This window comes from Baudoinia panamericana, assembly GCF_000338955.1.
Source record: "Baudoinia panamericana UAMH 10762 unplaced genomic scaffold BAUCOscaffold_8, whole genome shotgun sequence".
NCBI classification, from domain to species: Eukaryota; Fungi; Ascomycota; class Dothideomycetes; order Mycosphaerellales; family Teratosphaeriaceae; genus Baudoinia; species Baudoinia panamericana.
This window is the reverse complement of record NW_006911264.1, coordinates 706,777-731,882: the sequence shown is the minus strand read 5'-3', so window position 1 is coordinate 731,882 and position 25,106 is coordinate 706,777. Positions and strand designations below refer to the sequence as shown.

The following is a 25,106-nucleotide window of genomic DNA, read 5'->3' as shown; positions in this document are numbered from 1 at the left end:
CGCCTCGGCTGAGTGGGACGATCCTTGTGCATGCAGCATGCAGTATGCAGCAGTTGGCAGTCCAGTGTGATACTCTAGCCATGTCTCACAGTAGTCCACCCTACATCGGCTTGTCTGGCATTGGCGCCATCTTGCTCCACTCTGGACGAGTGTACGGTCTCCGGTATAGTATATCATCACCTCATGCCTCCCACCTCTACTATGCTCTTCCATTCATCTCCGTCAAGGTAGCAGGCTGCTTTTCGAGATACTCATCCCCAACTCACTACTTTCATTCATTTACGGCTAGCCCGTATCGTCATTCATTCTTCGTTCAAGATGGGTATCAAAACATTCCTTCTGGCCGCCCTCGTCGGCCTCAGCAGTGCTGCTTACACGCTCGAAGACGACTACGTCTCAGGCGGAAACTTCTTCAGTCTGTTCTCATTCTTTACCGCCGCCGACCCAACGCACGGATTCGTCCAGTATGTCGACCAGGGCACAGCGCAGAGCGCTGGCTACATCAACGAGACCTCGAGCTCCGTCTACATTGGAACGGATTACCACAACGTCGCCTCTTCCAGCGGTCGCCAGAGCGTCCGCATCACCAGCAACAAGGCTTACAACGCCGGCACACTCATTGTCCTTGATCTAGCTCACATGCCTGGTGGAGAGTGCGGTACTTGGTGAGCTTTGATTCAACCGTGCATAGCCTGTCTTGAACGCTTCGCTAACGGCTTCAATAGGCCCGCTTTCTGGACGGTTGGTCCCAACTGGCCAAACTCTGGTGAGATCGATATCATTGAGGGCGTCAACTCGCAAACTACCGATTCCATGACGCTCCATTCCAGCAGCGGTTGCTCGATCACCAACAACGGTGCTTTCTCCGGCACCATCGCTACCAGCAACTGTGACATCAACGCCGCTGGCCAAGCTACCAATGCAGGCTGCGGCATCTCGAACACCAACACTCAGACTTACGGTGCGGGCTTCAATGCTGTTGGAGGTGGTGTCTACGCTATGGACTTCGAAGCCTCCGCCATCACCATCTACTTCTTTCCCCGCGGCGCGATTCCATCCGACATCAACAGCGGGTTGCCGAACCCATCGGGCTGGGGCACGCCGGTCGCGCAGTTTCAGGGCGCATGCGATATCCCATCACACTTCAACAGCCAGCAGATCGTCTTCGACCTGACCTACTGCGGTGACTGGGCCGGTGCGGTGTGGTCTACCGATGCCGTTTGCGCACCTCTGGCAAGCACCTGCAACGCCTACGTGCAGAACAACCCGTCTGCCTTCCAGAGCGCATACTGGCAGATCAACTCGTTGAAGACGTACCAATACTCTGCCAACAGCGTCAGCTCAAGCTCCACCAGCACCTCATCAACAAGGTCGACCACATCCACCTCCACGACCTCGACGACTGCTCCTACCACCACGAGCACCACAACTTCAACACGAACCACCAGCTCTTCGAGCACCACAAGCACCACCACTACGAGCTCTACAAGCACCACAAGGCCCACAAGCACTACAAGCAGCTCAAGCACAACGAGCACCTCCACGGCAGCGCCGACGACAACCTCCCGCAGCTCAACCACAACCTCTACATCTGCGGCCCCCACTACGACCGCCAGCCCGAGCACCAACCCAGCTCCGGTCAGCTCCTCCACAGGCCCCATCACCGTCTCGGTGCCGTCGACCTTCTCCACCAGGCCTATTGCGACAGGCAACTCTGCCTTCAACGCAAACTCCACGGCGACCCGAAACTCCACGGTCTCTGCCAGTTTCAGGTTCTCCGCGTCCGCGAACTCCACTGGTCCGGCGATAGTTACTGCTGCATCTGTCAGCTCTCTCGACCCTTCGTCGACCAGCACCTCAACGACGACTCGCTTCCGTCACCATCGTTTCTTCCCGGATGACAGACGCGCCGTATAGAGCGGGAACGTCAGCATGGGCTATGCATTGCATAAGCTGCCTGTCGCTACCGCTTTCAGTGGAATGGCATGAGCAATGTTGATTTTGAGCGTTCAATGAACATACTTCTGTGCATAGCTATATAGCAGGGTACATGGCAAAAGCCGAGCATACCACCCAAACCTTCACTGTTCCCTCGCTCGAACCTTCGCCGCGACTTGTGCTGTTCCAACCTTACGCACCCTGTGGCTTTCTGCGTCCCTTCTGTCAGCATCATTTCTGGAAAACGGTACGGCACCAGGCGCTTACAGTATGCAACAGGCGGGCTTGCAGCGCACTATATAAACACCGGAAGGGCAGTGAATGTAGGCTGCGACTCCGTCTCAGACAATCGACATGTGGGTTTAAGCGCAACGCCTTTTCCGGCACGCCGTGTATTAAGTCGGCTTTCAGTACGTAGGTTGGACCTCAGCCAATGTCCATAGCATCAGGATCGACCTCATCTTGCGCATAGCCAGCTGAGTAGCCATGCGCTGTCTCTGTTGCGCTGAATTGCTCATTGTGACCATACTTGCGATTCATGTCTTCCTGTCGTGCCTCTTCCACAGCGCGTTCGCGCGCTCGCTGACGTGTCTCAATAATGGCTTTTCTTACGGAGTCATGGCTTTCGTCCACCGTAAGTGACTTCGGCACGCTGTACAGCACGAGCTCCTGGTGCTCCTGATCGTCTTTCCTTCCGTTCAGGACTTGCTGAGGTATACGACTAAGGCGCTTCTCAATGTCCGGCAAGAATATGAGCTTCTCCTCCTCCGACTCGATGTCGGCAAGTTCGGCATCCAGATCGTGGATGTATACTCTGTTTCGAGTGTCGTCGACTTGCATCAAATCATCCTCGCGCTCACGGTCAAAGTGCGAGACCGTGGGCCTCGCAGAGATCATCCCATTTTGGGTAGGCACGGCATCCCGTGAGATGGGGATGTATAGGTTGCTGTTGGCTTTGGCTTCGGAGCTTGCTGTCACCCAGTCAGCTAGTCAGTCTTATTCAATTGAAGTCGACTAACGACTTCCCACGTACCTATGCTCAGGAGATTGAAGCGCTTCGCGAACCTTTGATCGTCGTTCAGACTTGACTCATCCGCATGCCGCTTGGTCCCCGCGAGCTTCTGCACTCCACCGTCTGCTGAAAGACCGCCGCTTCTTGTCCGCATCTCCCATGACATAGACCGCACTTCACCAAGTCAGGTTGCGCGACAGCCTCCGACGCTTCATCGAAGGCTTGATATTCATATTGTGTCTTGCTACATTTGTAGTGGAAGAACTGAAGCCGAGTCTCGAAGCTTCTCTCGGTCGTTGCATGCGAGGCGTGTGGAGAATCCCGCGAGGCCATTTGATAGACGCACCAAAACCAAAACACATAGCGTTTCGGTACTGCGCCAGAGTCTGTGCACAGCGTCGTTACTTCAAGATGGGCTCCACGACGGGCCAAGAGCCCGAGTGGACGGTTCGTATACACTTCTGCTTAGATACCCAAAGCTGTGGTTGACCACCTTACAGGCCCCCAAAGTACGGTCCGCCTTCATTGAGTACGTTCCTTCCGGCTGGATGCCAGCTACGAGTAACCGCATTCGAGTGCCATCATGTTGAGCTGGCCTCATGTCTTACTGCGTCTCTGACAGGACTCTCCGCTGGAACACTAAAGCTAACCACGACGATAGCTACTTCAAAGATAGAGGCCATACTTTCGTTCCATCGTCTTCCGTGGTCCCTCTTTCGGACCCGACACTGCTATTTACAAATGCTGGCATGAATCAGTACAAGTCCATTTTCCTTGGGACGGTAGATCCGGACTCGGACTTTGCCAAGCTCAAGCGCGCCGTCAACTCGCAGAAATGTATACGTGCAGGTGGCAAGCACAACGATCTGGACGATGTGGGCAAGGACAGCTATCACCATACCTTCTTCGAGATGCTGGGTAATTGGTCGTTCGGAGACTACTTCAAGAAGGAGGCCATCGAGATGTCTTGGGAGCTACTAACCAAGGTCTTTGGACTGGATCCGGATCGACTGTACGTAACGTACTTCGAGGGAAAGTCGGACGCTGGACTCGAGCCGGATGAGGAGGCCAGAAAGTATTGGAAAGCCGTTGGTGTTGCTGATGACCATATCCTGACCGGCAACATGAAAGACAACTTCTGGGAGATGGGCGACCAAGGGCCTTGCGGTCCTTGCTCTGAGATACACTATGACCGCATTGGTGGCAGGAATGCTGCACACCTTGTCAACCAAGACGATCCCAACGTGCTGGAGATTTGGAACAATGTGTTCATTCAATACAACCGAGAACCGGATCGGTCATTAAGGCCTCTCCCGAACAAGCATGTCGACACCGGCCTCGGTTTCGAGCGATTAGTGTCAGTGCTGCAGAACAAGATGTCCAATTATGACACGGACGTCTTCACGCCACTTTTCAAGACGATACAGGAGGTCACAGGCGCTCGGGAGTACCGTGGCAAGTTCGGCGATGAGGATGTTGACGGCATCGACACCGCCTATCGTGTGATCGCTGACCACGTGCGCACACTTACTTTCGCCATCTCCGACGGCGGTGTGCCGAACAATGTCGGTCGAGGTTACGTTGTCCGGCGAGTGCTGCGGCGAGGAGCGCGGTATGCGCGCAAATACTTCGACGTCACGATTGGAGACTTCTTCGCCAAAATTGTGCCGACGCTTGTTGCACAGATGGGCGAAATGTTTCCGGAAATCAAAGCGAAGCAGTCTGACGTCGTACAAATATTGGACGAAGAGGAGGTCAGCTTCGCCAAGACGCTCGATCGCGGCGAAAGCATGTTCGAACGGTTTGCCCAACAGTGCAAGAAGACTGACGCAAAGGAACTGTCAGGCGCTGATGTGTGGCGCTTGTATGACACGTATGGCTTTCCAGTCGATCTTACCAAGCTCATGGCGGAGGAGAGAGGGCTTGACATTGACGACAAGGCAGTTGCAGAAGCGCAGGAGAAAGCGAGAGAAGCGAGTAAGGGCGAGAAGAAAGCTGCGGCAGATTTGCTGAAGCTGAATGTGCATGATATCAATGCGCTGGAGCAGATGCCGGACGTGCCAAAGACGGACGACTCGCCCAAGTTCCAGCGAGAGAATGTTCACGGCGTTATCCGTGCCATCTACGTGGGTGGCAAATTTGTGGACTCCACCAAGGAGATATCGGAGAGCGACCAGATAGGCCTCATACTGGACCGGACGAGTTTCTATGCGGAGCAAGGTGGTCAAGAAAACGACACTGGCCGAATACTAATTGATGGCGAGGCAGAGATCGATGTTCAGAACGTGCAGGTGTATGCAGGCTATGTTATGCACACGGGCTTCATGAATTACGGCAGCTTCAAGGTTGGCGATGAGGTACTTTGCGACTACGATGAGCTACGAAGACAGCCCATACGAAACAACCACACCGGCACACATATCCTCAACTTCGCCCTGAGAGAGGTACTCGGCGATGAGGTCAACCAGCGCGGCTCATTGGTTGCACCCGAGAAGCTGCGATTCGACTTCAGTCACAAGGCAGGCTGTTCTGACGAAGAGCTGGTGAAGATCGAGGACCTGAGTACCAGCTATATCCGGCAAAACAGCGAGGTGTATGCGTCAGAAGTGCCGCTGGCGACTGCACGCAACATCGAAGGTGTACGTGCGGTATTCGGCGAGACATACCCAGATCCTGTGCGCGTCGTGAGTATAGGGGTGCCGGTTGAGGAGCTTCTGGAGGACGTCAAGCGGAAGGAATGGCGCAGCGTATCCATAGAGTTCTGTGGTGGCACGCATGTCAAGAACACGACTGAGATCAAAGAGCTGGTCATCCTGGAAGAAAGCGGCATTGCGAAGGGCATCCGACGCATAGTCGCTGTGACTGGCGCTGCGGCGCACGATGTGCAGCGCGAGGCCTCGGAGTGGGACAAGAAGATCTCGAAGCTTGAGACCATGGAGTACGGGGTGGAGAAGGAGGCCAGAACAAAAGAGTGGCAGCACGAGCTTGGCAAAGTCGAAATCGCTGCAGTGGCGAAATCCAAGCTTCGAGAACGCGTCGCGAAGGTCGTGAAGGAGAACCTCGATCACCAGAAGACCGCGCAGAAGGCCGAGAACAAGCGCGTGCTGGACGTGGTGAACGATCACTTCGAGCAGAACAAGGACGCCAAAACCCTTGTGCTCAGCTTGCCGGTCTCTGCTGGTTCGAAAGCGGTGCAAGAGACGATCAAGGTCATCAGCTCGAAGCATAAGGATAAGACGGTGTATCTGTTAGGCAAGGCTGACGACAAGGTCCTGCACGGCTGCTTTGTGAGCGAGGAAGCCCAGGGGAAGGGCGCCGATGCCAGCAAATGGGCGAACGAAGTCGCTGGAGTCGTCGGCGGTAAAGCTGGTGGCAAGGGAGCAACCAGTCTCGGTCAAGGGACGAACCTGGATAAGATAGACGAAGGCGTTGAGGCTGCTCGCAAGTATCTCCAAGGCTTGAAGCTGTGAGGGTCTTGATGAGCGGACAGTGTAGGAGGGGAGTGGCTACAGCCCAACAATTGCAATGCTTCAAGCTGCAGCGCTGCCTGTATGTATCAACAGATCATTGATTCGCTGCCGTACCAGCGAAGGACATGGCATACCGAAGCTCAGCCTGGACCCACTCTGCCATTGTGCACAGGGCCAGCTCGCAACGGTCATCCTCAACTACGTTGCCATACCCAAACCACTTTCCCATGCAGTATAGTCGTATAACTCACTGGATAGGCTAATAAATCTTCCGTCGAATTCTATTGCCCCTTTATCTGTATGATGTCCTTTCGTGTCGCTGCCCGCTCGGCATACTCTTTGCCGCGAACACATGCCACTCCCTTCTCCGCCGGCATCGCTCAAGCTCGAGGTCTTGTCTCGCATCCCACCACCAACAATGGCTTCAGGAAGGCATTCGTCCAGGACAGCCATAACGCGTTGCGACAATTTAGCAGCTCACCAACAATGGCGACTTCCGCATTAGCATCCATCAAAAGCAATTGCCGCAAGGTAAGTGATACACGCAATACTTGGACGGAGGACGCGGGCAGTAGACTGATTCAACATTGTTGCAGGTTATGTGCATTGGCCGCAACTACGCAGACCATGTCAAGGAGCTCAACAACCAAAGGCCCAAACAGCCCTTCTTCTTCCTCAAGCCACCCTCCTCCATCCTCCTCCCCAATGAAGGACCCGTCCTGCGACCTGCCGGCGTGAACATGCACTTCGAGGTCGAGCTTGGACTAGTAATTGGCAAGACGATCAAGGACCTCAACACCGAAGACGACAATGAGATCCTACAGTACATCGACAGCTACCTCCTCGCCATTGACATGACTGGTCGCAATGTGCAGGAAGAAGCGAAGAAGCGGGGGCTACCGTGGTCCATTGCCAAAGGCTACGATACCTTCCTGCCAATTGCTGGACCGATCGCGAAAAGCAAATTGACGGATCCGCATAACATCGAGCTGTATCTTAAGGTTAATGGCGAGACGAAGCAGGAGGACAATACCGAGTTGATGCTTTTCCGTCTTCCGAGGCAGCTGAGCGATATCAGCAAGGTCATGACGCTGGAAGCTGGCGATATTGTGTTGACGGGTACGCCAAAGGGTGTTGGGCCCGTCGTCACGGGCGATGTTATGGAGGCTGGAATGAGGATCAACGGCAAGGAGGTGGAGGAGGCGCGGTTGAAGGTCGAGGTGAAGGATAAGGGCGGACCTTACCAATTCACTGAGACGTACTAGTGCGATGTGTTTCTGTGTAGCTGGGACTCGTGTAGAAAGCCTTGGCTACGGTACATCAGCATCTTCGTCGTCGCTACCGAAGCCGAAGGCAAACCCAGCTCCTTCGGCTGCTTCATCTTCTGCGCCGTTCCTGAGCTCCTCCCATCGTCCTTTGCCGCCTTTGCCAAGTTTGTCCAGTTCTTGCATACCTTCCTGCAGCAGTTCGGGATCGGATACTCTCAGGCGCTCCACAAAGAGAGCATATGGATCCGGCACGTCGTCTCGGAAGCCACTAATGCTCTGCTTCTGATCCCTCAGAAACTGCAGCACTGCACCTACTCTTCGTCTTGGGACGAAGTTTTGCGTGATAGCTATGCTCGGCTCGAGATTTAAGACGAGGTGATACCAGCCGCTAGGCACATGAAGTACCTCACCCTCCTCACATATCCCTTCTATACATCCTGCTGTTTGCCGAGCGTCAGCGTGGAAACCGAGTAGCCACTCAGCGATGCTGAGCGGAGAGGTCACTTCACTCTGATCCTCTGAAACGTACACGCCAGGCGGAGGCGGAAGTGAAGCTGAAGACGGGAACATGATCCAATACTTGCGACCTTTGAGCACAGCATTCCATGCGCTAGTAGCGTTGGGGTCCTTGTGAAAGGTGCTTCCACTTCGCTCCGGGCCAACAATGAGCCAGCGATGATCGGGACGTTGTTCTCCGAGGACATTGAAAAGGTCACTGCCGAAGCATGCTGGTGGCCAGTAGTCTGCGTCAGTTTGAGGTCTGACCGACGCTTTCAGGCCCATCTTTTCTGCGAAGGCGCGGTCGAAGAGGTAGAGCGGACTCTCATCGTGAGTGTTGCTCATATAATCGACGTATGTCTTCAGCGGCCAGTCCACCGACTCTGCCCGAAAGCAAACATCGCCGTACTTCTCCAGTAAATCCTCGGTAGACCACGCGGAGTAGACAGGCCACTGCTTGACAGGTTCGGTAAGAATGAACGGCTTATTCACCCACAAGGCGTTAAAGGCCCCAGGAGATAGATCCGCGAGCCGGGCGATCTCGTTCTGACGTGGTATGCCTGCCGCAAAAGGAGATAAGGGAACATGCGCGCAAAAGAAAGGGCGATGCAGTACATCGGCAAACAAGTTGAAGCAATCAACGCGCGGCTCTAGATTAGAAGCTTGCTTCAGGTACGTAGAGCGCCATGTGCCCTGCCAAGCAAACTGGGAAGGAGGAGACCTACCATACTGCTCAGCATGCTGCTGAGCTTGAGCCACATTGATGCTAGAGAGCACCTCACTTACTCCACGAATAAAGCTCGCCATAACTCCTCGTTTCTGGTGAAGGCGTGCAGAGCGCGACATGTGCCACCCAGAAATAGGAGATCAAGCGCTTGCAGATACTCCAGCATGGCGGACAGGAGCTCGTCCTGCAAGAGGGCGAAATAACCGCAAGCCGTCTTCAGATGGACGGACGCGGTGAGCGCATTCCCGGATGGGCGAACGCCTAACGGATGTCTTCGAACTAGCTTGCCTTCTCCAGCTTGCTCGAACTGCGCCTGGGCCTGAGGCTTTCCGTTGAGCTTGAGGCGCTTGACTGGCCGTTCGCTGTCGCTGGACCGTTTCCTGGTGGCATCCACTTGTTGAAGGCCCATGGGTAGAGTCATCGTGGGTGTGTCGACGTGGCCGTTTGCCACTCACTGTCGACGTAACGCTTTGGGTAATAGGGTGGGTGACTCAGAGGAAGGGAAACAGAGGCGTTGGTGAAGAGAATCACAATGGTCATAACGGGAAGAGAGCCGCGTGCACGAGCCAACCGCATCTCAAAAGCTGCTGAAAGTCGATCTCAAAATTTCTTGCGAGGCGACATTTTCCACACACCAACCACACACAACCCTTACTGCAACAAACTCACCAACTAGAACCGCAAGACTCTCATATACGAGAGTCAGGTATCTAGTTTCCAGCAACAGACCAGCACTTCAAGCGCGGCGGCTCCAGAAAGGATCCACCGCCTACCCACGCACAGCAACTCCCTCTACGCTCACGGCGCAGCGCCAGTGAGCCTCGGACATCAACCGCAATCATGGCTGAAAAGGGACTTGAGGACATCGAAGCCAGTGAGTAGAGTCATTTCGCCGGAGTCTCTGTTTTGCAGAAGCGGCATGGAGCGTGTATACCAGTGAGTCTAACATATTGCGCCACCAGCCCAGATCGAGTCCAACTACGATGAAACCACCGACTCCTTCGATGCGATGAACCTCAAGAGCGAGCTCCTGCGCGGCGTTTATGCCTACGGTTTCGAGCGGCCGTCTGCCATCCAGCAGCGCGCCATTATGCCGGTCATCAAGGGTGAGTCCACTAAATCAACGAATTAATGGAGGAGCCGATATTGACAGCGACAAGGCAACGATGTCATCGCTCAAGCACAGTCTGGTACCGGCAAGACCGCAACCTTCTCCATCTCCGTCCTTCAGAAGATCGATCCGAACATCAAGGCTTGCCAGGCCCTCATCCTCGCGCCGACCCGTGAGTTGGCGCAGCAGATCCAGAAGGTCGTTGTGGCTATCGGCGACTTCATGAGCATCGAGTGCCACGCCTGTATCGGTGGTACGAGTGTGCGGGATGACATGAAGGCTCTGCAAGAGGGACCGCAAGTGGTGGTCGGCACGCCAGGTCGCGTGCACGACATGATCCAGAGAAGGATGCTCAAGACGGACAGCATGAAGATGTTCGTCCTCGACGAGGCCGATGAGATGCTGTCGCGTGGTTTCACCGAGCAGATCTACGACATATTCCAGTTCCTCCCGCAGTCGACCCAGGTCGTCCTACTCTCCGCCACTATGCCACAAGATGTGCTTGAAGTCACCACGAAGTTCATGCGCGATCCCGTGCGTATTCTCGTGAAGAAGGACGAGCTTACGCTTGAAGGTATCAAGCAGTTCTACATCGCCGTCGAAAAGGAGGACTGGAAGCTGGACACTCTTTCCGATCTCTACGAAACCGTTACCATCACCCAAGCCGTCATCTTCTGCAACACCCGCAGAAAGGTCGACTGGCTCACCGACAAGCTCACGGCGCGCGACTTCACCGTTTCCGCGATGCACGGCGACATGGAAATGGCCCAGCGTGATATCATCATGAAGGAGTTCCGCTCCGGCTCCTCGCGTGTCCTCATCGCCACCGACCTGCTCGCACGTGGTATCGATGTGCAACAGGTATCGTTGGTCATCAACTACGATCTTCCCGCGAACAGAGAGAACTACATCCACAGAATCGGTCGTGGCGGTCGATTCGGTCGCAAGGGTGTCGCTATCAACTTCGTCACGGCGGATGATGTGCGCATGATGCGTGAAATTGAGCAATTCTACAGCACTCAGATTGAGGAGATGCCCATGAACGTGGCCGGTACGTTTCAGAAGAACGCAGTCTCCCGCCCAAGTACTTCGCTAACTTCGTTGCAGACCTCATCTAAACCCGCCGTATCACGACTACTTACTGTCTTCCAAGCTGACCGTCTGGTCTGGCAAGTGGAAGGCACACCGTCATCAATTGCTGAAAGGCAGCGCCTGCGCGGACTGCTCGAAGGAGCATAAGCGAACACTCTTCGCCATCGTCGTCGTTTGCGCAATTGGCGGCGAACATGCATCGGGTCGAGGAATGGGACTGTTTCAACAAAATGCGACTGTTTGCCGTGCTTACTAGATGGGATTGCGGGTTAAGGGGTGTACTACATGCGATCAAAATGTTCATGCTAAGGTTGCATTGTGATTTCGTCCGTAGATGCTTGTAATCTGTTCGGTAACAGTCTCAAGTCTGTTTCAATCACACTGCAAGACTGTCCTATGTTGTGGGCCTAAGGATGCTGAGGTGGCGTACGCGTTACGAGCGCGCGACCTCGAGTTTGACTTCACTCGAACTTTGAGACATGGTTCACAACCTCGCACAACTTAAATACGTATAGTCTGCCCATCTGGAAAGGACGTTACGGTAGCAGACGGTCACGTGAAGAGTTGATGTGGCAATGATGGCGGCCCCAACGCAACCTTCGCCCACATCGCTCTTATGGGAGCATCAGCTGAAGCGGGAGAACGCTCACCTGCTCAGTCGCATCAGAGAGCTCGAGGAAGCCTACAGGGAGAGCGAGACTCGTCGAAAGGAGTTCGAGCAGGATGCTCAAATGCGATCATCCGAGGCTGTCGCCAAGCTAGCTCAGCAGGTAGATGCATTAACTGAGGACGATGTCAAGGGGCAGGTGGCAAAAATTCAAAGCGAGGTTAATCGCAAGCTTGACGAAGTCCAGGGCGAGACTGAAGCGGTGACGCTCAAACTCGCCAGTCTAGAGAAGGCTGACAGTGCGGCGGAGGAGGAACGAAGCAAGGCACTCGCTAAGGAGAAGGCGTGGCTTAAACGCATCGCCGACGTGGAGCAAAGCCTCAAGCAGTATCACGATAGTCTCAATGCGCTAGGGCGAAGGGTTGACCAAGCTTCCGTCGACGGCATCAAAGCTCAGCTTGCCGTTCTGGTGGAGCAGGTCGACCAGAAGCGACACGACATCACGACGGTAGAGGAAGGCCTTTCCATGCTTGACGCCGCGCATGGAGAGCTTAGGACCGCTAACGAGAAGCTGGCCGAAGAGATTGGGGCACTGGCAAAAAAGTCCGCTGTCATGCAACCAATCACTGACGAGGTTGAGCCGCATACTGGACGTGGCCACAGACGGAAGCGTCCGGTACCTCGAGAGTCTGTAGACTACGATGAGGAGCCAGGTCAACCACCTAAGAAGATGAAGAAGTCCCACAAATGGGCCGGCGGTGGGGCTGACAGAGATATCATCGCCCAAGGGCTGGCAACTGACTCGCCGGAGCGTACGAAGGCTACACAGCACACTGCGCCGCGGAAGCAAGCTCCACCGCCGGCGGCAAAGAAACCGCGTATGGAGAAGCAGCCTCCACCAAAAGCTGCAGCAAAACCGCAACCTCAGAGACCACGAACGCCAGCGCCAGCGCCTGCACCAAAGAAAGCTGCACCTAAGAAAGCCATACCGCCCTCGAAACCTCCGGCGCAGAAGCACGTCGCACAGCCCATCAAGAAGGAATCAGCGGACATGCAACGCTACTTCGACGGCCAAACCAACAAGCCCATCATTCGTTCCGGGAAAGGCTGGGTTGAGTACGCAGAGACGACTAGTAGTCAAGGCGAGCTCGACAGCCCACCCAAGCAAGACAACGACAGCAGCAACATCAAGCGCAAGCCCGGCCGACCGCGCAAATCGTACCCTTCGCGCGAGGAGCTGGATTTGGTGGAAGCGGCGGAGCGCATGACACGGGGCGGGAGAATGCAGCAGGCTCCAGCTGGCGGAGCAGGTGAGGGTACGAGTGGAGCCCGAGGCCGTGCCAGCGGTGGAGCAGGTAATTTCGACTCTCTTTTGTCGTCTCCGGAGCCGTTCGTTCGAGGGACGCCGCAGCGCAAGAGTACGAAAGACGCACTGCTTGGCGCTTTCGTGACGTCGCAAAACAGTGCGAACGAGCGACAACCTCTGCCACGGTCAGGGCCACAGCAGCCGCAGCGGCGGGTTATTAAGCAAGACGATTCCGACTAAGTGTCCGATCTTCATAGCGGCAGAAGGAGCATATTTTGAGACATCCTGTCGAGGTAAGTTTCGGCGGTCATGATGGATGCTACTACATGCGAAATAAGGAAACAACATGCTTACGTACTAAAGGAACTCGTTGTGAGCTGCCACTCAATGGAGAAGAGAGAATCGGTGCTGCAATGGGGCAGGAGCGATGATGGGATATTGTATCATTAGACGCAAGGCACAGTGGCATTCTTGCGTTGCGTTTCGCCTGCGGATATACAAACGCAGCGGCTCTTTCGAGCCTTTTGCCTGTCTACTCAACGAGCAGCAGTATCCCGCCGCTGTCATTACCGCATCATGCTCTCCTCGCGCTACATCGTCATACCCTCCGAACTTATCAAGTCGCACTTTGCGCCGCACTCTCTCCTCCCGTCCCAGGCTGCGGCCCGTCCTTCTCCATCTCCCGTATAAACCTTTCCCAAATCTCAACATTCCCACTAAAAAAGGCAATGTTCGCATCCGCCAAACCTCCCAACGTATCTCGAAACTCCTCCGCCTTTATCCGCTCGAAATCCTGCACTTCCTTCACAACCTCCTGATCAAACGCCTCCGTCGTCCGCTTCGCCGTCTCCACCTCAGTCGTCAACCGCGAAATCTGCACCTCCAGTTTCCGCTGGCGCTCTCGTCGACTCTGCTCGTGGTCCACTCCCCTTACATCCTCGATTTTCTGCCGTAAGAAGCCCGAGGCGCCGAGATTGGCGTTAGACGCGAGCGAATCGCGTTCCGAGGCTGCTTTGTTGAGGTAGTCCGTCAGGCCTTCGAAGTCGAGTTGCTTTTGCTCGCGGATCTTGAGCAGGCCTTTGATGCTGGTAATGTAGGATTCCATGTCTTTGAGCGAGCCGAGGTAGTCTTGGTCGGTGTGCTCTTTGAGTGCTTTCCAACCTTCACTGGTTGCATTGACGGAGGCGGCGAAGGAGGTGAGGGGTTCGGCGACTTCGGTTTCGAGCGCGGCGAGCTTGTGGAACTGCGTGGCGAGATCGGCGTAGTCGGTCTCAAGGTCGCCTTCACGCTTGGCAACGCGGGCGACGGTTTTGCTGACGGTGCCGAGGTCGTCGTCGAGTTTGCTCGCGCGGTTGGAGACTTCTTGGAATCGTTGGTCGGTTTTGTGGGGCTTGGTGAAGGCGTTGAGGAAGCTGTCTGTCCAGGTTTCGAGGACGGATGTGGGGCCAGCTTCGCTGCCGGACATGGCACGAGTGGGCCTGCTCTTCATGGTTGCATTCCAGTCACTCGACTCGAGAAAGAGAGCGAGGATGACAGCACGTCGTAGAACAGGATGTAGCGTTAGGCGCTTGAGGAAGCGTTGCAGCGAGTGCGCTCTCCGCGACGTGAAGTCTGGTCCGAAGCGGTCGCCGCGCACGTACGCCATGGCATTCTTGTCCGGTAGTGGCGGGACGGCACATTGCACGTACTCTCGCGCCAAAGTCTTGTAGAGGAAGACGAAGTCGGTGAAACGCCGCCGCACTTCGGAATGTGGAGACTGGAAGCTCTTGAAATCGGTGTCGGTAACGACGAGGTAGGAGACGTAGGGCTGTTGCGTGCCCTCGCCTTCCTTCTGTGCCTTCACCACTTTGCACTCCAACCGGCCGTGTGCGCCCGGGCCAGCGACGTCCTGAGGTTCTGCATCGTGACCGGCCTGCTCCCATTCGGCGCCATGGCCTCCGCTGCCACCGCCCTCCATCGGCCTAGGAGCGCGCCTTGCGACGCTGGACTGTACTCGTGCGCTCTTGATCCGCTTCAGTAAGTCGACGGAGCTGTGTTTCGGGTTGCCGGGTTTGTATTCCGCTTCAAAGGCGCCGTCTGCTTGGGGAAGCTCCTCCTGGCCAAAGTCGTCGCAGTCCCAATCGGCGTCGTCGGACTGATCCGCTTGCGAAGGATATGATATATACCTCAATGGCTTTTTGTCATTGACAATTACCTTATTACTCGGCTCGAGGGAGTATAAGTCGGCGGTAGGGTGGGTGCCTGGATGTAAGTGGTGATTGCTGCCGCCCCAAACATTCTGGCTCTCAAGCAGCTCATCGTCATTTCTGCCCTCAGGCACCAAATCTGTCGCAGAAGCATTTCCGAGATCCGAGCCGCCTGCGCCTGTTGCCCGCCGACGCATGCCAAGAGAGAAGCCACTTGCAGTCTGCTTACCTGTATCAGCCATGAACTCGGTCTTCGCTTCCTGTACGCCGCCTGCTCAAGTTGCGATGTCCGTGTCAGTTGTTGTTTTGGAAGCGCCTCCGTCACAGTTTGACAAGCCAGACTCCGTTGCGAAAACGGCAAGCACGTGGCAGTACACCTTCGTTCCTTCCTCGCGGGCATGTTGGCGACGTTGGCAGCAAACAACGATGAACAATCAGACTCATCTCAGCGAGACACGGCAAAACGTTCGAGCCACGACATCATTCCGACATGAAATGCATTGTGTACCCATGGATTCATGCTATATCGTTGCGACCAGTTCAATGCGTTGACCGCTCGACGGCCTACTCCGAGTGCTGCGCAAGCACCTCGCGCTTATACTGTCCCACAATACTGTCATCCACACTCTCCTCGAACACATCCACCCTTGTTTCTGCAAACTTCCGCGCATTAACCTTGCGCTCAAACAACAGGTCCAGCTCCGCGAAAGACCTACCCCGTGGCTCCGGTACTCGGAAGTAAGTGTATACGATACAGCAAAAGGCTAGTCCGGCCCAGAAGAATCCGGTGTAGTTCCCCCAATTCCAGGCTGTTGGATTCAGCATGTACGGCGTCAAGACCGACGTGATGATGCCAACGATATTGTAGAGATTTCGGCCGAGAACGACCGTTTTGATCTGCAGTCTCCGCGTCGAGAGTTCGGCGACGAGCGAGTAGCACACCGTGCCGACCGTGAGCTGATAGCAAAGCGCCCAAACTATCATCAGACTGCCCGTCGCAAGTCCTGCTTGTGCTTTATGCGAGGCAGGAACTAGACCGAGGAACCCAATGACGAAGAGGAGCGTGGACAAGGCGCAAAGCCCGTAGAGGTAGAGACTCCGGCGACCTATGCCGGCAGACATCAGCGCCCAGGCGCCGAAGACGCCGACCATGTTGATCGCGTACTGGCCCATGGCGAAGCTATAGCTGTTGGACGAGCTGACGCCGGCCTGTTCGAGGAAGTAGGTGCTGTAGTTGGAGAAGGCGTTGCCGCTGAGGTTCTGAATGGCCCAGACCATGCACACGATTTCGGTTCGGCGTCTGTCGATTCCACGGAAACAGTCAAGGTATGATGCGCCTTTGGTGAGCTTGTCTTCGAGTGCGGTGGTATGCACCATCATTGCGATGGTCTCGTCGTCGTCGAAGTCGGTTTCCCGGTCCAAGCTTGTAAGGCGAAGGAGGGCTTTCTTGGCGTCTTCCAGTCGGCCTTTGCGGACGAGCCACCTGTCATAGTGTCAGCATGGACGTCTCTAAACATATTACGAGAGACATACCACGGCGACTCTGGGGCTAGCGCAATGCCAACGAGCAGGAATGGCGGCCACATCCACTGCAGCGCGTAGGGGATCCGATACGCCCACTCATCTGTCCGCCTGAACATTGCCTTGATAACACCAATGCCGATGAGCTGACCGAGACCCCAGCAGAAGTTGACATACGTCGTCAGATAGCCGCGGAGAGCCACTGGGCAGACTTCGGACGCATACGTAATGGTAAGCGTCTGAAAGACGCCCCATGGGACACCGCAGAGTATCTCGGCGGCCAGCAAGGCCTGCACGTTCTGGGCTGTAAAGAAGATGGCCGTGAATGCAGTAATGCAAAGTAAGCATGCAATGACTGTGTAACGGTAGCCGAACCGCTCGGAGACCCAGCCGTTAATGAGCAAGCCAATGATCTCCCCTACATTGGCGCCATTGCTAAGGCCTGCTTGCCACCGAGCAGGGACCTGGTAAGACTGAGTTGCTTCGCTCCAGACGCCATACTTGCGGTTGAAGGGTGGGAAGGCGTAGAACTAGAGACTGAATCAGCTTTACGTCTGCATAAGTCGGGACATCGTTCCCTCACATTGTTGATCAGGCAAACGTCGTAACCTTCCATCGCAATACAGGTAGATATCAACAGCGACCATGCGATAGCTTTTGGGTACAGCTTGATGCCTTGCCACAGCGTCATTTTCTGTTCCTTGTCCGTCGCGGCTTTGGCGTGCAGCTTCACTGTCTCCATAGCGTTGGTCTCTAGAACCCCGTCACCGGCCGAAAAACGGTGCGCATCTTGCTCCACGCTGTCCTTTTGCTCATCGTCCATTCTGGGTGGTAAAGCCACGTCTTCCTCAGCTTGCTCCTGCGTTGACGGATCCGCTGGGTAAGATGGCAGGAGATGGTAGTGGCACTGTGAGGTAGGAAATGACATGAGGGAACGATAAGAAAGACGCGCAAACCTTTCGCTGCATGGTTTGTACACTTTGCGCGCTCCGAAGTTGCCGTAGCTTCTGCGGAGGCAGAGTATGATCGGGCCGTTGTATAGGCTTTGTCGGACGCTTCTGACGCCGCTACAACTCTGACGGGAGGTCCGCGCAACGCAGTGGATACGGACGTGTTGATATACGGGTCTCACGTCGAGTCTGCGTTTCCGGTACTGGCCGGATCGTCAAATATTGTAGCATCGATGGTGAGCGAAACTGGAAGACCAAGCCAACGAGAAGTCACCACGCGGAGACATGTTTCTCCGTGGCCGGCCGCCATCCGCCATGGATGAGGTATGATATGGCAAAGACATCGAGTACCATACATCTGAAACTCAGACACTCCACCCTTCGAAACACAATGCTCGCCGCCTCAGCTCTGGTAGCGGTGCTGTGCTGGAGTGTGCGTCTTGCGGGAGCGGCGACCGGCCATGTCTACGTATATGATGGCGCAGAGGCAGAGAGGCAACAGGCGACAGCATCGCGAAGCTTATCGCCGGTACAGGCTCGTCTGGTTCTGGCGCAACGAGCGGGCGTAGAAGACTACCACAGCGCCGACTTGAGAGAAGATGGCGTCCTGCGGGCGATCAACGACTTTGGGCGGAGAAGGTCACTGTTCGCGGAGCAGGAGTTGAGCCGGAAAGCATTGCTTTTGGTGGAAGGCGTCAGAGATGCTGAGGGTATGTTGTATCGCATCCAAGCCACTGAGCATGTTCACTAACGTCAGACGTGCAGCTGAGCTACCACAACTATCGCATTATCGCTCCTTCGCCATCGATGACGCTCCCGGCGCCTCAGCAACCCGCGGTCTCTGGACCGATCTTGGCCGCCAGTCTCTACCCTCTGTTTACCCTTCAGATCTTTCCGATGGCGAGATCATTGAGAGCATGCAAGACATTCAAAGTGTCAGCCACCACGACTTCCTCTATATTGCCAAGAACATGCCCGAGTTTCAGCGCGTACTCGATTACGTCCTCAAGGTCGACAAACATGCTTTGACCGTATACGTATCTCCTCCCGGACAATACAACAAGGAGGGCGAATGGGACGTCACGTCGCCGTGGGGGACATACGAGATGCCGGGCACACAATCACCGCTCAAGAAACGGGAGGCTCGCGCTCCAGTCGAAGAGCCTCTAGAGCTTGAGCCTGAAGAAAACTACTTCAACTCCACCTCCACCGTGCCAAACTCCGCAAGCGCACCTCTCGCCGTCCTCGCCTCCAACGAATCCGGCTCACCACTCACGGGCATCCTCCCGGCCTGCTTCCCCTCCCTTTCCTCCTGCCAATCCAGCACCCGCAACTGCACCGGCCACGGCAGCTGCCGCCTCGCTTACGTCGATCAATCGGCCGCTGCACAGTCACCCTTCAAGAACTGCTACTCATGCCAATGCACCGCCACCAAACGGACCACCGGCTCCGGTGGTACGAAGACGACGTACTGGGGCGGCCCGGCGTGCCAGAAGAAGGATGTCAGCGTGGAGTTCTGGATGATCGCGCTGTTCAGCGTCGGCATGGTTGCCTTGTTGAGCTTTGCGGTGGGCAGTATCTGGGGTATGGGCGACGATGAGCTGCCGAGTGTGATCGGGGCGGGTGTTAGTGGGCCGGTGAAGAGGTCATAGGCGAGACGCAGGTGGGTCTGGACGCATGAGTGATGCATTTGCGATGGCGTCTCTGGAGTCGATAAGGCGAGGCTACGGCTTGACCTGTACAGATGGCAGATATGGTTGTACGAGCTGGATTGACATGTTGAACTCCCTAAGCGACTCGCCATATCCTACGTCGGAATTGTGTTAATGGCACGCTTGAACAACTGACAATTCGGCTCAACAGATGACAGACGTCTCCGCAAACATCTCGCTTCGATGTACGCCTCCGCATCACAAGCTAACGGCTTTTTGGTAAGCCTCGTGGACGTCCTCATGCCTCATCATCGGCGAAGCACCGCTCTGATGGACTTGGTCCGTTGCAGTGACCGCTACACTGACCATTACAGTAGGGCTGATGGACGTACCCAGAGGCGTCGCGCCAGGTATCTTGGTGTTGGATGATGGCGGGTTGATGTGATTGCGGCTGCTGCTGTTGCTCGGCATTGGTGTCGTTGCTATGGATGGTTTTGATTACTTGGTTGGCGATTGCGAAAAGTGCGCCGTATTTGATTACTTTGCCGATCATGGCTAGCTATGCTTGGGTGCTGTTTGGCTTGAGTTGTTGGGCGGAGTTGGAGTAGTGGTTCCGATGGTTTCTGGTGTCGTATAAGTAGTTATGTGTTAAGCGTGTCGATATCGTTGACAAGGACTGACCGGAGACATTGCGGTGAATGGTGGCCATTTATATACCGTACATTCGAGCATAGTTGCCTGTATACATGCCTGTTTTCACTGCCTCTGGATTAGGCATCTCAATATATGGTGGCTGTGAATGCATCTTGGTCCATCAATTCCCGCTCTCGGTTTCGGGCGTCCCTCGAGATCAGAACCTCAAGTCGCGCTTTCGACGCGTTGCGCTATAATATTTCATGACCAACTGTCCAAAATCGAATGAGCTCGTGCCGCCGTCAGGATGGAATATGGAAAGGCGTACGTCTTCCAGCCGAGCGACATACGACCTGCGAAACGACGCCGCGTTGATACGCAAGGCTTGCAGGCTTCTTGGCGGCGAAGACGCGAGGCGTACACGAAAGCGTGGCAGGCGCAGCAACGAGCCATTGACGAACGCTTGAGCAGCATCAATGCTGCGACAGTCTCTGAGGTCTCTGCCTTCTTGGACGAAGCGATCAGCAGCCCGCAGTCCGAGCGCATACCTACCGGCGTCATTCTAGCTGGCTACGGCGTCAATTCGCACAGCAGTATCGTATCGCAGCTGGCCCGCAGAAAGAGTGCCGACGAGGATGGACGACAGATCTACGTGACTCTGACTTCGGCCTATGGAGCTAACCTCAAGGCATTACTTAAGTCACTCATACAACGAGCGCTCCGACGCCAGACAGGACTGGACGACGATGAAGAGGATCCGCCGACTGCTACTGCTCGGAGGGGACCACGATTGCTCAACTACGACCTCCAATTACTGCATGACTACGTACGCGAGCACAAGCTCCAACAAATCGTAGTGGCTTTCGAAGACACGGAAGCGTTTGACAGTGATCTGCTGTCCGAGCTGATCGAGATGCTGGGCTGCTGGCACGGTCGCATACCTTTCGCCTTCCTTTTCAACATCGCTACGTCGATCGACTTCCTGCAACAACGACTCGCCAGAGCCGCGATCAAATGCCTAGATGGCCGACTCTTCGACCTTGCACCTGCGGGCGAAGCAGTTGAGGCAGTCTTTGATGCGCTGATGAGCTCTGGCGCGCCCTTGTGGCTGGGGCCAAGTGTGATGAGCATCTTGCTTGAACGTCAGGGCGACTACATACAGAGCATTGACGGCTTCGTAGATGCTGTACGATACGCTTACATGTCTGCCTACTACGCTAATGCTTCGACCCAGTGCCTGGAGTCGTCCGAGAATCTACCGGACGACCATTGCGAGGCGCTGCGCAACCTTGAGTCTTTCCGCGCCTATGCGCAACAGATGCTAGAAAACAAGGAGCTGCTGCGGCTGAAAGACTGCCTGGAGTCGAACCAGAGCCTTGCGGCAGTCACCTCGTTGCGGATTACGGAAGGTCAGCGCAAGCTCAATGACATGATGTCTGCTCTATCAACTCTCCGCAAGATTCAGGAAGTCCTGCCGAACATGTCCGTCTCGCCGCGGTCGTCTTTGTACGTGCAGGCTATGTCCGGAAAGCTACACGGTTCGACTCTTCTACGGATGCTTCTATTAACCATCAGGAAGATGCCGTCGCATGTCACTGTGCGCCTGCTGGAAGCTATCTTGGCGGCAGACTCACTTGACACTTATGCCCAGGGCGTGTGCAGGCAGCTTTTAGGGGAGTTGAATGAGATTCTAGGGTCACGGAACGACCCAACACAGCCTCTACGTAGCGAAGATGATGTGCAGAACTCGACCCTACGAACGACTGTAGTGGCACAGAAAGTAGAGTTGAGCAAACACAAGGCCGCGCTGTCCGATCAAGACAAAGCGTACACCCAGGTGCTGGGCCGTCTAAGTGAGGTCCTGGAGAGTTACTTCGAAGAGACTCTCGTCAATCCGAAGGATCTCCCCTTTCACGAAGTCTTCGTCTACGACCTCAAATCACCTCATCGCGAAGTCTTCATGCCGAGGCCGCGGCATGCCATCGAGCGAGCGCTTGCTTCGCCGCACGACTACCTTGACTGCGAGTGCTGCGAACCCGATCGCGGCGAGCGCGATGAGGCTACGTTATCAGCGACGCAGCCTGCAACTGCTGTGCTGTACCAACTCTATCTGGAGTCCGGCAGCTTGATCAACGCTAGTGATCTTTGGCAGGCTTTCCAGGCGGTGATTGGAGATGAAAGGGATGAATCACAGACAATGGCGCACTTCCAGCGGGCCTTGGCAGAGCTCAAATACCTTGGTTTTGTCAAGCAGACGCGCAAACGGGTGGATCACATTGCGAAGGTCATGTGGCGAGGCTTGTAGCTCGCATACATAGCGCTAAATTGTTGGGAGCATGCGCCGTAGCTTCAGTGACATGCAGCCTCCTTGGCTATCGAAGAATTGCCGAACAAAAGATAGCCAAGGAACGCACCGAACCCCACTGCGAGCATTATCCAGCCATTATACGTCATGAACAGCAGCCTAGCGTTCTTAGTACTCGATGTTCGTATGAATGATGTTCTGTACTCACATAATGAAGAAGGAATAGAACACTTGTACGCCATACAGGGCCGCCTTGACAAGCCTCCCTTTCTGCTCCTCAGCTTGCGCCGTACTCCCTGCGAGGCCGAGTAGTGAGCTACGTTCTCCGACCACCACATTGCCGTTCGCGTCACCTCGAGCACCATAAGCCGCCACGCTTGCTAGCTTCCACCAAGGGATTATGGTGGACAGGGACAGGATCGTGGACTTACTCGGCATCTCGCTTAGCTTGTTCGCAACTCGCAGCTCGTACCGCCTCGACGCTTCGCGCACAGCTTCGTAGCCTGCTGTTAATGCCATGACCGCGAGAAGTGAGAGCACGAGGGTCCAGGTTGATGTGACGCGCCAGCTGCGGAAGACGATGCATAGGTTGTTAGTATCCCAAGTGAAGAGCATCTGAGCAATATTAGATCCGAGAGTTGAGTCAAGGTTGGAGATGATCAGACATTCATGCTACACATAAGCGAGTCGCCCATTCCGCCGTGATCCATCCCACCGTGATCCATGCCGCCATGGTCCATACCACCATGACCTCCATGACCCATATCCATGGCGTTGGAAATGCGTAATCTGGATGCACTTGGCCCCAAGAAGTGGGCTAGGGTAACAGGAGGCGTTTGCGGACAACATGAGTACATGGAGCCGGATATGGGTGGGGAAGTGTAGTGGGAGAGGGTTAGGGTTGGCTGGGTAGAGAAGCAGCGGGGTGAGTGGCAACGGGAGCGCGTGATGTTGGGACAGAACTGCACTCGGGTGGTATACCAAATTCGAGGTTCGATCCACACGCAGTAGCAAATGTCTCTACATAATCTGGTAGGGCTTGAACAGTCATGTCCTACCATTCCATCACAACTCCGGGAGCGATTGTGCTGCATCTGAGAGTATCGCAACCTCAACCTTCATACCTCCGCTCGACTAGCACAAGGTCTTCTAATCATCCTGTGCTTCACCATCTTACGGCGGTCAATCGTCCTATGTGTCATGCTCTGCTCCCTCGCCCACCAGGGTCACCCAATTGGATAGCGTACCAATCTCTTCGGGCAGAGAGGTAGTCCTAACGCAGGGTCTGGCAAGTAGCCGGATATGCGACTGCCTTGTGTCTTCTGTACTAGGTGACTGTCCTCGGCGTTGATGTGTGCAGCGGCAAGACGGAAGCGGTGTTGCGGCGTTGCAGGACTCGGTTTACGCTGCGTTGGCGGTCTGTCATTGCGGCAGAGACTCCTCTTTCATCCTTTTCTTCTTCTGCACAGCGCAGCTACCACAGAGATATCATCAAGCTTGCCACCTTCGATAGCGAGACCCTCCTCGACCGCACGCTCCATAAACGGACTGGAGGCGAACGGGTCTTCGGCAATCTTCCTCGCTGCCAGCACGACCTCTTGCGCGACATATCGCATACCTTCAGCAAGGCTACCGCCTTCGCCTACGTCTGAGCCAAGGTCTCCCTTCTTAAGCTTCTCATGCCAGCCTTCAAGCGACGCGACCGCCGTATCCGTGATCTCATGCTCCCACAGATTGTCCGTCACGCCATCAGACATGGCTAAAACGATATCGTCTTCTTCCACTTCTACCTTGGTCATCACCGCGTTCTGCTCCGGTGTGTCAGGTGAGTTGGTTCCCAGTTGCCGCGGACAGTCAAAGTAATGCCATTGCTCCTCCGTCTCAAAAAGTACCCGCTTATCTCTCGGTCGCACAATCATGACCTTGCTGTCGCCAAGCTGCGTCACATAGACAACAGGCCTCGGCGTGCTTTTGTCCTCGCCGTAATGCAGTAAAGCAGCGCTTGCCGTCGTAGTTCCAAACCACTCCGTGGGTGGACTCAATGCCTCCTTGGTATGCTCGTAGGCCTCGCTCAAGTACTTCACCAGGTCCGGCTCGCCGCTTTCCCCTCCATACCCGTCTTTCTCCGCCGCCAGTGCCCAGAAGTGCAGAATAAGCCGACTCCATAGCGGCGCATGGCCCCTCTCCCTCTGCGCCCAGGCACCAACCCCGTCGTTCGTCCCAATGAGGTTGTCACTAACCAGTAACGCATCGTCGCCAACGGTGACGCCTCGTATCATTTGCCCATTGACCTTTGGCCGGCGATCGACACTCCGGTTGTGCGTACTAAGAGGGTCGGAGAATGAGCCACTCGGTGGACTGAAGAAGGGTGGAGGGAAGGGTTTGGACGGCCTCTTAGCCCAGCCAGCATAACCTGCTTCGAAGTAGAAGGGGCTTGAACTATTCGTCTTGGGCGCGTCTTTCGGCACCGGTGTCGTAAGACCTATCTGCGGGTCTCGTGAGCGTGATCGATCATGCTGCGATCGTCGCTGTAGCACGATGTGGAGCACGCGAGCGGGTCGCACTTCATGTTTCAAGTGGAGAGTGAGCATACCGCCGACCCAGCGATGAGCGTATAAAGCCCTGCGCTAGGTGCGACTGATGCATACCCAACCTTCCTGAGCAAAAGGACATGCACTGGAGCTGGTAGGTGATGATGGGTAAGGGAACTCTGGTCGGTGAGACGCGGGTTCAGGGTCCGAAACAACCGAGGCGAAACTCTGTTGCTTGAAGGCTATGCCAGATTGAAGAAGCACTATCCTACACAGCTCGTGGCAACTACGGGATTGTT

At 55.3% G+C, this 25,106-nt stretch overlaps 14 protein-coding genes across 14 annotated transcripts; 7 read left to right on the top strand and 7 right to left on the bottom strand.

Annotated features, from left to right (window-relative positions):
• The first annotated feature begins 220 nt into the window (after positions 1-220).
• On the top strand, positions 221-2,293 carry BAUCODRAFT_132078 (glycoside hydrolase family 16 protein). The gene is made up of 2 exons (XM_007679610.1): positions 221-665; positions 726-2,293. Exons 1-2 carry the CDS (start codon positions 319-321, stop codon positions 1,915-1,917), a joined length of 1,539 nt encoding a protein of 512 aa, XP_007677800.1. The 5' UTR covers positions 221-318; the 3' UTR covers positions 1,918-2,293.
• Positions 2,294-2,499: 206 nt separating this feature from the next.
• On the bottom strand, positions 2,500-2,886 carry BAUCODRAFT_51935 (uncharacterized protein; the record flags this gene model as incomplete). The annotated part of the gene is made up of 1 exon (XM_007679323.1): positions 2,500-2,886. A coding segment is annotated over one exon (387 nt), but the record flags the coding sequence as incomplete, so codon positions are not given.
• Positions 2,887-3,361: 475 nt separating this feature from the next.
• BAUCODRAFT_25335 (uncharacterized protein) lies at positions 3,362-7,651 on the top strand (the record flags this gene model as incomplete). Its single annotated transcript, XM_007679162.1, has 7 exons — positions 3,362-3,397; positions 3,451-3,479; positions 3,573-6,416; positions 6,514-6,652; positions 6,679-6,951; positions 7,017-7,551; positions 7,587-7,651. The coding sequence occupies 7 exons, from the start codon at positions 3,362-3,364 to the stop codon at positions 7,649-7,651; spliced, it is 3,921 nt and encodes a 1,306-aa protein (XP_007677352.1).
• Positions 7,652-7,656: 5 nt separating this feature from the next.
• BAUCODRAFT_35246 (uncharacterized protein) lies at positions 7,657-9,406 on the bottom strand. Its single transcript, XM_007679251.1, has one exon. It carries the CDS (start codon positions 9,030-9,032, stop codon positions 7,731-7,733), a length of 1,302 nt encoding a protein of 433 aa, XP_007677441.1. The 5' UTR covers positions 9,033-9,406; the 3' UTR covers positions 7,657-7,730.
• Positions 9,407-10,070: 664 nt separating this feature from the next.
• Positions 10,071-11,524, top strand: BAUCODRAFT_533077 (uncharacterized protein). The gene is made up of 2 exons (XM_007679609.1): positions 10,071-11,075; positions 11,132-11,524. The coding sequence occupies exons 1-2, from the start codon at positions 10,247-10,249 to the stop codon at positions 11,140-11,142; spliced, it is 840 nt and encodes a 279-aa protein (XP_007677799.1). The 5' UTR covers positions 10,071-10,246; the 3' UTR covers positions 11,143-11,524.
• Positions 11,525-11,694: 170 nt separating this feature from the next.
• On the top strand, positions 11,695-13,269 carry BAUCODRAFT_149257 (uncharacterized protein; the record flags this gene model as incomplete). The annotated part of the gene is made up of 1 exon (XM_007679608.1): positions 11,695-13,269. The coding sequence occupies one exon, from the start codon at positions 11,695-11,697 to the stop codon at positions 13,267-13,269; it is 1,575 nt and encodes a 524-aa protein (XP_007677798.1).
• Positions 13,270-13,341: 72 nt separating this feature from the next.
• BAUCODRAFT_110629 (uncharacterized protein) lies at positions 13,342-15,234 on the bottom strand. The gene has a single exon (XM_007679607.1). The coding sequence runs from the start codon at positions 14,984-14,986 to the stop codon at positions 13,646-13,648; it is 1,341 nt and encodes a 446-aa protein (XP_007677797.1). The 5' UTR covers positions 14,987-15,234; the 3' UTR covers positions 13,342-13,645.
• Positions 15,235-15,500: 266 nt separating this feature from the next.
• Positions 15,501-15,767, top strand: BAUCODRAFT_123713 (uncharacterized protein; the record flags this gene model as incomplete). Its single annotated transcript, XM_007679606.1, has 1 exon — positions 15,501-15,767. The coding sequence occupies one exon, from the start codon at positions 15,501-15,503 to the stop codon at positions 15,765-15,767; it is 267 nt and encodes an 88-aa protein (XP_007677796.1).
• A 12-nt stretch (positions 15,768-15,779) lies between these two features.
• Positions 15,780-17,559, bottom strand: BAUCODRAFT_72296 (uncharacterized protein; the record flags this gene model as incomplete). Its single annotated transcript, XM_007679363.1, has 3 exons — positions 15,780-16,698; positions 16,749-17,266; positions 17,320-17,559. The coding sequence occupies 3 exons, from the start codon at positions 17,557-17,559 to the stop codon at positions 15,780-15,782; spliced, it is 1,677 nt and encodes a 558-aa protein (XP_007677553.1).
• A 518-nt stretch (positions 17,560-18,077) lies between these two features.
• Positions 18,078-19,338, top strand: BAUCODRAFT_123711 (uncharacterized protein; the record flags this gene model as incomplete). Its single annotated transcript, XM_007679605.1, has 2 exons — positions 18,078-18,396; positions 18,452-19,338. 2 exons carry the CDS (start codon positions 18,078-18,080, stop codon positions 19,336-19,338), a joined length of 1,206 nt encoding a protein of 401 aa, XP_007677795.1.
• Positions 19,339-19,427: 89 nt separating this feature from the next.
• On the bottom strand, positions 19,428-20,276 carry BAUCODRAFT_35238 (uncharacterized protein). Its single transcript, XM_007679250.1, has 2 exons — positions 20,020-20,276; positions 19,428-19,961 (listed from the first exon to the last, which is right to left on the bottom strand). The coding sequence occupies exon 2, from the start codon at positions 19,889-19,891 to the stop codon at positions 19,637-19,639; it is 255 nt and encodes an 84-aa protein (XP_007677440.1). The 5' UTR covers positions 19,892-19,961; positions 20,020-20,276; the 3' UTR covers positions 19,428-19,636.
• Positions 20,277-20,278: 2 nt separating this feature from the next.
• BAUCODRAFT_140424 (uncharacterized protein) lies at positions 20,279-22,276 on the top strand (the record flags this gene model as incomplete). The annotated part of the gene is made up of 1 exon (XM_007679604.1): positions 20,279-22,276. One exon carries the CDS (start codon positions 20,279-20,281, stop codon positions 22,274-22,276), a length of 1,998 nt encoding a protein of 665 aa, XP_007677794.1.
• A 180-nt stretch (positions 22,277-22,456) lies between these two features.
• Positions 22,457-23,021, bottom strand: BAUCODRAFT_35237 (uncharacterized protein). The gene is made up of 3 exons (XM_007679249.1): positions 22,946-23,021; positions 22,708-22,891; positions 22,457-22,572 (listed from the first exon to the last, which is right to left on the bottom strand). The coding sequence occupies exons 2-3, from the start codon at positions 22,889-22,891 to the stop codon at positions 22,481-22,483; spliced, it is 276 nt and encodes a 91-aa protein (XP_007677439.1). The 5' UTR covers positions 22,946-23,021; the 3' UTR covers positions 22,457-22,480.
• Positions 23,022-23,545: 524 nt separating this feature from the next.
• On the bottom strand, positions 23,546-24,966 carry BAUCODRAFT_532796 (uncharacterized protein). Its single transcript, XM_007679603.1, has 2 exons — positions 24,841-24,966; positions 23,546-24,762 (listed from the first exon to the last, which is right to left on the bottom strand). The coding sequence occupies exons 1-2, from the start codon at positions 24,865-24,867 to the stop codon at positions 23,722-23,724; spliced, it is 1,068 nt and encodes a 355-aa protein (XP_007677793.1). The 5' UTR covers positions 24,868-24,966; the 3' UTR covers positions 23,546-23,721.
• Between the last annotated feature and the right edge of the window lie 140 nt (positions 24,967-25,106).

Coding starts and splice junctions, on each gene's coding strand:
- BAUCODRAFT_35237 (XM_007679249.1), bottom strand. CDS start 22,891: ATGCTCTTCACTTGGGATACTAACAACCTATGCATCGTCTTCCGCAGC. Junction 22,573..22,707: donor CAAGCTAAGCGAGATGCCGA/GTAAGTCCACGA, acceptor TCGGCCTCGCAG/GGAGTACGGCGCAAGCTGAG.
- BAUCODRAFT_110629 (XM_007679607.1), bottom strand. CDS start 14,986: ATGGAGGGCGGTGGCAGCGGAGGCCATGGCGCCGAATGGGAGCAGGCC.
- BAUCODRAFT_35238 (XM_007679250.1), bottom strand. CDS start 19,891: ATGATCGGCAAAGTAATCAAATACGGCGCACTTTTCGCAATCGCCAAC.
- BAUCODRAFT_532796 (XM_007679603.1), bottom strand. CDS start 24,867: ATGCTCACTCTCCACTTGAAACATGAA. Junction 24,763..24,840: donor CTCTCCACTTGAAACATGAA/GTGCGACCCGCT, acceptor CGAGACCCGCAG/ATAGGTCTTACGACACCGGT.
- BAUCODRAFT_132078 (XM_007679610.1), top strand. CDS start 319: ATGGGTATCAAAACATTCCTTCTGGCCGCCCTCGTCGGCCTCAGCAGT. Junction 666..725: donor GGTGGAGAGTGCGGTACTTG/GTGAGCTTTGAT, acceptor CGGCTTCAATAG/GCCCGCTTTCTGGACGGTTG.
- BAUCODRAFT_35246 (XM_007679251.1), bottom strand. CDS start 9,032: ATGTCGCGCTCTGCACGCCTTCACCAGAAACGAGGAGTTATGGCGAGC.
- BAUCODRAFT_533077 (XM_007679609.1), top strand. CDS start 10,247: ATGAGCATCGAGTGCCACGCCTGTATCGGTGGTACGAGTGTGCGGGAT.